Raw genomic sequence first — 7,926 nt, forward strand, 5'->3', positions numbered from 1 at the left:
GTGTCAGCTGAATGCAGCATTTCATATGCATGTTATGGTGATATAAAAAATAATTCCTGAAGTACTTATACACTGGAAAAAATGGCGTAACTTGCAATGAATCAATCACAGTTGTCAGGAAATCTAATCATCGCTATTAAAGATGCATTTTTATGTTGCCAATTGAGGATGAAATAGACAAAGTCTTGAGCACAGCAGGCCGTTTTGTGGATTAACAGATTACACCCTGGACAAAATGACTCACAAGAAGTTTTGATCTAGTCAGAATTCAAAGTTTACAAGATGGCAGTGCTAAATCTGAAGTCTCATCTTCATGACAATCAACACAGCAATAAATGAAATGACTTCAAGTACACAGCTGCACATTATTTCTTTCCTTATGTGTATAAAGGCTAATACAGCTCTTCACACCCAAACTTAACTAAATGAATTTTGATCATTTTTCTTCTTTTTAAGTCTGTGTAATAAATAATCTTTGTTGATCATGTGAACAAATAAAATATTGGTTGTAAAAAGCAGCAAGTGATAGAAAACTCTGATCATTTCTCTGTGATAGAGCTGGTTTAGTGCGAAATGGAGGCTAACTGACAAGTGCTCTCCTGCTCTAAATGCGAACTTTGACCTCTGTGGTGATTTAGGAGTAAAACTGTTATACTGTGTCATATTTTGTCATCAGCTTTCTATGATACTCTAGAATGAATAGATGGAGAAGATACTTCAGTTTGTTCACCTGCCCTGTTAGTATAGTCTGAAAAAAAGGCTCTTGTTCAGTGATTTCATGTAAAGATTAAATTCATGCACACAGTTTGTTTGATCGGCATTTCAGCTATGTAAAAGAATATAATGATCTCCTTATTGATTATAATCATCAATCATCAAGTACAGTTTTATAATTTGTATGTCAATTTGGACAACAACAACAACAACATTTGGTCTGACAAACAAATACATGCAATGTAATTATGGATTTCTTCACAAGGTTACAAAGTGATGAGGACAAAATATCTATGATAAAGTAAGGTCTAGTGCTTTCTCTCTCCAGACTCATGCAGTGAAAGAGAAACAACATCATATAATTACATCAAAACAAATAAGAAAAAACATTTAGGCCATAGAGACATTTATGTTTTCAAGAGAGAGAGAAATTTCAGTTCAAGAAAACCAAAATCACCATGAGCAGGCATAGTGTCCAACAGACACAGGAAGGAACGCCACCTAAAGGACTCAAACATTTACAGAACAACAAATGAGAAGATGTCCAAGTACAACCCATAATGTTTTCTGGACAGGTAAAACACAGAATTTAACCTGCTGTCCCTGAAATGGTTTGTGTCTATTTGGGTTTACAGAACTTCGCAGAGAATGAATAATGGAACTGAGCATGAAGTCCAGCATAGAGAGGCTGAGTGAATGTGGTCTGGACTCTGTGGAGGAGAGTCATGGTTTCAGAGACGCTGTAGAAGGACAGAACACCTGCACTGTGATCCAGGTACACTCCTACTCTGGAGGACTCAGGACCTGCGACTGGAGATTCAACATTGTTATGCCAAAATGAGTAACTGTTCAAGTACCAATACAATGCCCAAGATTTGTCATTGAATCCAAATCTGCATTCATTTGTTTCCCCTGCTCTCCTGATATTCTTGTATGCAACTGCTACATAAACATCTTCCCCTCTCCACTCCACCTCCCAGTAACAACGACCAGTCAGACTCTCTCTACTCAGGACCTGCTCCCAATCAGTGAATCTGTCTGGATGACTAGGATAAACTTCTTCACTACTGTATGTTATTTTTCTGTTCCCCTTTGATAATAACAGATCTATGTGCACTGTGTTTGGATCCAGTGTGATTTCACGATAATATTTTAAGAAGTCAGCTCTGGTCTTAGGCTCTGGTTGTGACAGTAAAACATCCACTGCAGTCACTCTCAGTGAGATGTTTGTCCATTTCTCACTCAGAATGTCTTGTAGTTTGTCTCTGACCTCTGATACAGCTGCTGTCACATCGTCAAAGTATCTCAGAGGACGGATGTTGATGCTGGATGAGTCTGCAGATTCACTGAATCGTGACAGTGAGGGGTAGTTATGTAGAAACTCGTTGTTATCTTCTTTGTGGGAGATCTGTTCCAGCTCAGCATCTTTCCTCCTCAGCTCAATGATCTCCTGCTCCAGCTTCTCCTGAAGCTCTTTGACTCGACTCATTTCAGTTTTCTGCTGGGATCTGACCTGCTGCTTTATATCAGAGCTTTTTGTCTGAATGAGACGAATTAACTCATTGAAGATCTTCTCACTGTCCTCCACTGCTTTATCAGCAGATTGATTGATAGCCTCCACCTCCTGTTGAAGCGTCTTCACATCTTTCTCTCTGTCCTGGATTCTCTGCTGGATTTTTTGTCGACTCACCTCGAGCTCTCTCTGCCTCTCAGTCCTTTCTGCTGCAGCTGAGACGGTGTCGTGGCCTTTATGTTCATCCACAGAGCAGAGATAACAGATACACTGCTGATCAGTACGGCAGAACATCTTCATCACCTCATCATGACGAGAGCAGATGTTCTCCTGGAGCTTCTTGGAGGGGTCCACCAGCTTGTGTTTTTCAAAAGCAGCGGATTCATAATGAAGCCGGAGGTGTTTCTCACAGTAAGAGATCAGACAGAGTAAACAGGACTTGAGAGCTTTCAGTTTTCTCCCAGTACAGACATCACAGGCCACATCTTCAGGTCCAGCATAGCAGTGATCAGCAGGAGCAGCTTGGAGTCCAGTCTTCTTCAGTTCCTCCACTAAAACTGCTAACATGGTGCTTTTCACCAGGACAGGCCTCGGTGTGAAGGTCTGCCTACACTGAGGGCAGCTGTAGATTTTCTTCAGATCCTCTTCATCCCAGAAGCTCTTAATACAGTTCATGCAGTAGCTGTGTCCACAGGGAACAGTCACCGGATCCTTTGGTAGATCCAGACAAATCGAACAAGAAATCATTTCCTGTTCCAGCTGAACTCCTCTCTGTGCCATTTCACCTCTTAGTGGCAACAACTGTTTGAGATTACGTCTTCGAACTAAAACTAATAGCAACAGTATTCTTTCTTCAGTGAATGGGATCTTGCACTGTATGTGGGTTACACCCATCTTCAAACTGTAGATCTTAAGGGGAGGGAACAAGGAAACACCATATATGGACATGGTCGGGCTCACTGTGTTTGAGGGCAGGAAAAAGAGGGTGGGTCCATCGAGCTTTGGTTCATTCCAGGAAGAGGAACAGCATGACAGCTAAACTGTACAGTCATCACTTGTTTACCATAGAGATAATTTCTCATTTAAAAACAGTGACTACTTCAGCTTTTAGGAGGTAAATTCTCCTTGTGATTTTCGGGTGTGGAGATGATTAGTTTTCAATAACTACAATAAGCCACAATAATTCAAATACAGTGCATGAAAAATGGAGAAATGAATCACTTTTGTAGAAATAATGAAATTAAATGAAATTCAGATGATCATTTTGAGGGAAAGATGTATTTTAATGTCAGATGCATTTCAATAAAAAAAAATCAAATAAGTTTTTGTTGAAATTATGACTCTCACAGAACCTGAATGCAACAGATCATTTGACTATGCAGTTTGGTTGACTGCAATGACTGGCTGAATCTGGGAAATTTACAGTTTTGTAGTTCAGATTTGTCATAATTAACCAAATGTGCCAATTGTAATGTTGTCATCACACAAATAAAGGCTTTAAGTTTTACCAGTGTCAATGCAACTATTTACTAAAGCATCAATGTTAAAACAACCCAAACACAGTGTAGTGAACCTAAACTTTTGTAAGTGGAAGCACAAGCTAATATTAATGAAGAATAACCCATTTCTCCTAATAAAAGAAAAGCTCTTAAAGACTTACGTAAATTGTACACTACAAGCTGTGATTATTACGTCTTGCTTTTTCCTTCAAGTTATCCGATCAGTCTAAAATATGTTCCTAACTGAAAATGCAGACAAATTGAATTGAGGTCCTGCGCTACATCCCTGGTTAGCAGAATAAAGGCGCCCTCTTGTGTTGTACATCAGCTTTCACATTTCAAATGTCAACCTGCTGTGATGCTCGCTGCAGGATGGCATGAAAAAAAAAGACAGATGTAAATATATGTAACATCACAATATGTCAGTTTGTTCACAGAAGTCACAGCTTATAACACTAATGCTGTGTTTAGCTCACATGGGACAGATGGTAGAAAAGAGTTTCTAGTTTACAAATATTATTCACATCAGCTCTCAGGTTGTAAACAGTATTTGAGAATATGAAATTTGAGGTTGGAGGTTTAAATTTCTCTGACTTCTAATGCTGATTGAACAACTTGTAAATATTTGTAACAAAAAGCGAAGAGGCATATGTTCATTTCATGACTGGACCGGATATATGCTGCATGTAGTTTCCATTTCTTTTTAATGTCAGTCTTTCTTAAAGTACATCTTTTACATGAACACTGTACTCTGTGGTGTTTCAGGAGGAAAACTGCCTTAGTTATGCTCTGATATTAGTTTAACATTTTCTCCCTCATGTTTGTATGACACCCTGAAATGAAGACAAGAAAACACTTTGTTCAATCTTAAAACAAACAAAAAAAAAACTTTATTCAGTATGTAAACCTTAAGTTTGTTGACACCTCTTATCAGTAAAGTCTGTTGGATGGTTTCATGTACAGATTGACTTTATCCACACAGTCAGTTTGAACAGAATCTCAGCTATATAAAAGAAAATAATGAATGATCACCTTATTGATTGTGATAGTTACAGTTGTATATGTGCATGTTTTTTTTCTTTCTTTTCTTTTCTTTTTTTTTTTTATTTATTCTTTACAAATTTACAAAGTGGTAAGAACAAAGTATCTTTGATAAAAGAAGGCCTGGCATGTTCTCTCTTAAGAGCCACGCAGCTAAAGTGAAACAACATACAAATACACTAATAATTCATACAAATATTCAACAAACATTTAGAGGACAGAGGAATTTTTACATTTTCATGCAGATAAATGTCAATTCAGATTAATATAAAAAATCATGAGTAGCATGGTTAAACAGACACAGGAGGGAGTAAAGAAAGAAAAGACTAAAAGAAATGCAAACATTTACAGAAGAACAAATGGGCAGGTTTCAAAGTGCGGCCTATAATGTTTGATTGACAGGTGATGTCTGCACAAGTGTACGAATTCAAGCACAGAATTTAACCCACTGTCACATAAATGACTTGTGTCTATTTGAGTTTACAGAACTCAGCAGTTTCTCCATACCACCAGTAAAGACCAAGTCCAGCATAAAGAGGCTGAGTGAATGTGGTCTGGACTCTGTGGAGGAGAGTCATGGTTTCAGAGACGCTGTAGAAGGACAGAACTCCTGCACTGTGATCCAGGTACACTCCTACTCTGGAGGACTGAGGACCTGCGACAGGAATTCTGACTCTGTTGTTCATAAAAGTATAGCTGCTTTTGTTACACTTTAATACCCAAGATTCATAATTATCTCCAAATCCCCCATCTCTGTTGACATTTTTATATGCGACTGCTATATCAACTCCTTCCCCTCTCCACTCCACCTCCCAGTAACAACGTCCAGTCAGACTCTCTCGACCCAGGACCTGACGAGATCCAGTGAATCTGTCTGGATGACTAGGATAAGACTGCGGGTTGCTCGTGACTTTTCTGTTCCCCTCAGATAATGACAACTTGGTGTGTGTTGTGTTTGGATCCAGTGTGATTTCACGTGAATGTTTTAAGAATCCAGCTCTGGTCGTTGGATCTGGTTGCGGTAGTAAAACATCCACTTCAGTCACTGCCAGTGAGATGTTTGTCCATTTCTCAGTTCGAATGTCCTGTAGTTTAACTTTGATCTCTGACACAGCTGCTGTCACATCCTTAAAGTACCTCAGAGGACGGATATTGATGCTGGATGAGTCTGTAGATTCACTGAGTTGTGACAGTGAGGGGTAGCTGTGGAGAAACTCGTTGTGATCCTCGGTGTGTAAGAGATACTTCAGCTCAGCGTCTTTCCTCCTCAGCTCAGTGATCTCCTGCTCCAGCTTCTCCTGAAGCTCTTTGACTCGATTCACTTCAGTTTCCTGCTTGGATCTGACCTGCTGCTTTATATCAGAACTTCTTTTCTCCATGAGACGAAGCTGAGTTAAAATCTTTTCACTGTCCTCCACTGCTTCATCAGCAGATTGATTGATAGCCTTTATTTCCTGTTGAAGCACCTTCACATCTTTCTCTCTGTCCTTGATTCTCTGTTGGATTTTTTGTCGACTCACCTCAAGCTCTCTCTGTCTCTCAGTCCTTTCTGCTGCAGCTGAAACTGTGTTGTGGTCTTTATGTTCATCCTCAGAGCAGAGATTACAGATACACTGCTGATCAGTACGGCAGAACATCTTCATCACCTCATCATGACGAGAGCAGATGTTCTCCTGGAGCCTCTTGGAGGGGTCCACCAGCTTGTGCTTTTCAAATGTAGGAGATTCATAATGAGGCTGGAGGTGTTTCTCACAGTAAGAGGCCAGACAGACCAGACAGGACTTGAGGGCTTTCAATTTTATCCCAGTACAGACATCACAGGCCACATCTTCAGGTCCAGCATAGCAGTGATCAGCAGGAGCAGCTTGGAGTCCAGCATTTTTCAGTTCCTCCACTAAAACTGCTAACATGGTGTTTTTCACCAGGACAGGCCTCGGTGTGAAGGTCTGCCTACACTGAGGGCAGCTGTAGATTTTCTTCAGATCCTCTTCATCCCAGAAGCTTTTAATACAGTTCATGCAGTAGCTGTGTCCACAGGGAACAGTCACCGGATCCTTCAATAGATCCAGACAGATCGAACAAGAAATTATTGCCTGGTCCAGCTGAACTCCTTTCTGCGCCATTTCAGCTCTCAGTGGCAACGACCGTCTGAGTTTCACTTACTTGGAACTGAAACTAGTTTGATCTCTGATCCCAACAACGTGCTCCTGCAATGAATGGGGTCTGTCAGTTCTTGCCCTCCAAAAATGTTGGTTACACCCATCTTCAGACTGGAAATCTGAAGGGGAGGGGAAAAGGAAACACATGGACAGAGTGGAACTGACTGTGTGAGAGAGAGCAGGAAGAAGAGGGAGGGGTTATCAAGCTTTTTTTAATGTGGGATGAGTTTCATCAAATACAGCAAATAAGTTAAGTGTTGCATCTGAATGAATCTGGAAAAAAATAACCTTTACACACATCCTTTCAGGTTTTTCACAAAGATAAGTTTGTGAGTTTTTAAAATTTTTTTCTGATTAGTGTCAATACAATTATTCACACAAAAGCTTCAACGTTAATAAAACCCAAACACACTTTAGTGATGTTAACTTAAGTACCTGTTTATAACTCAAGTCATCTGTAAATGTAAAGCTAAGCCCATTATTCTGAATTAAAAAAAGAGATAAGGTACTACACTGACCTGTCTGCAGTTCAGATCTGTCTCCCACTGAAAATGTGTGGTGCATTAATGAGGCGCAAAATACGACAACAGAGACCCTGGACTGTAGAGCACCTGAATTTGTATATCAGGAAAGAATGAGAAAGAATTTCACTTTCAGAACTTCAGAAAAGTTCAAACTTGTCTGTTTATTAATATTTGAGTGAATGCTGCAGTACATATAAAGCATTACAATGCATTTCTTCCCACAGTATTTGTGTCATGTATAAAGCACTGTAGTTTAACCTGTAATAGTGCAGTAAAACAATTAATGTTGTAAGGGAAATCATAGCTGTTGTAGACAAATCTTCTGGTCACAATTTTAGTTTTATGGTTATGGCAACATCCCAACAAAATCTGTCCAACATGTTTTTTTTTTCATCATGTTTGTATCTCTCTGCTACTTTCTATATTTCCACATATGTGCATGCAGGGTTTTCATAAAATTTTCTTTTTTTAGGGTG

General features: G+C 39.5%; 2 protein-coding genes across 2 annotated transcripts; both read right to left on the minus strand.

The window, feature by feature from the left end:
- Positions 1 to 862: 862 nt before the first annotated feature.
- Positions 863 to 3,072, minus strand: LOC146318099 (tripartite motif-containing protein 16-like). Its single transcript, XM_084731575.1, has one exon. The coding sequence runs from the start codon at positions 3,005 to 3,007 to the stop codon at positions 1,334 to 1,336; it is 1,674 nt and encodes a 557-aa protein (XP_084587701.1). The 5' UTR covers positions 3,008 to 3,072; the 3' UTR covers positions 863 to 1,333.
- Positions 3,073 to 5,102: 2,030 nt separating this feature from the next.
- On the minus strand, positions 5,103 to 6,965 carry LOC146318100 (tripartite motif-containing protein 16-like). The gene has a single exon (XM_084731576.1). It carries the CDS (start codon positions 6,888 to 6,890, stop codon positions 5,238 to 5,240), a length of 1,653 nt encoding a protein of 550 aa, XP_084587702.1. The 5' UTR covers positions 6,891 to 6,965; the 3' UTR covers positions 5,103 to 5,237.
- Positions 6,966 to 7,926: the final 961 nt, after the last annotated feature.

The sequence above is a fragment of the Lutjanus erythropterus genome, chromosome 12 (assembly GCF_056507025.1).
Source record: "Lutjanus erythropterus isolate fLutEry1 chromosome 12, fLutEry1.hap2, whole genome shotgun sequence".
Taxonomy (NCBI): Eukaryota; Metazoa; Chordata; class Actinopteri; order Lutjaniformes; family Lutjanidae; genus Lutjanus; species Lutjanus erythropterus.

Bases quoted from the DNA above. Each gene is read 5' to 3' on its own strand.
- LOC146318099 (XM_084731575.1), bottom strand. From the start codon at position 3,007: ATGGCACAGAGAGGAGTTCAGCTGGAACAGGAAATGATTTCTTGTTCG.
- LOC146318100 (XM_084731576.1), bottom strand. From the start codon at position 6,890: ATGGCGCAGAAAGGAGTTCAGCTGGACCAGGCAATAATTTCTTGTTCG.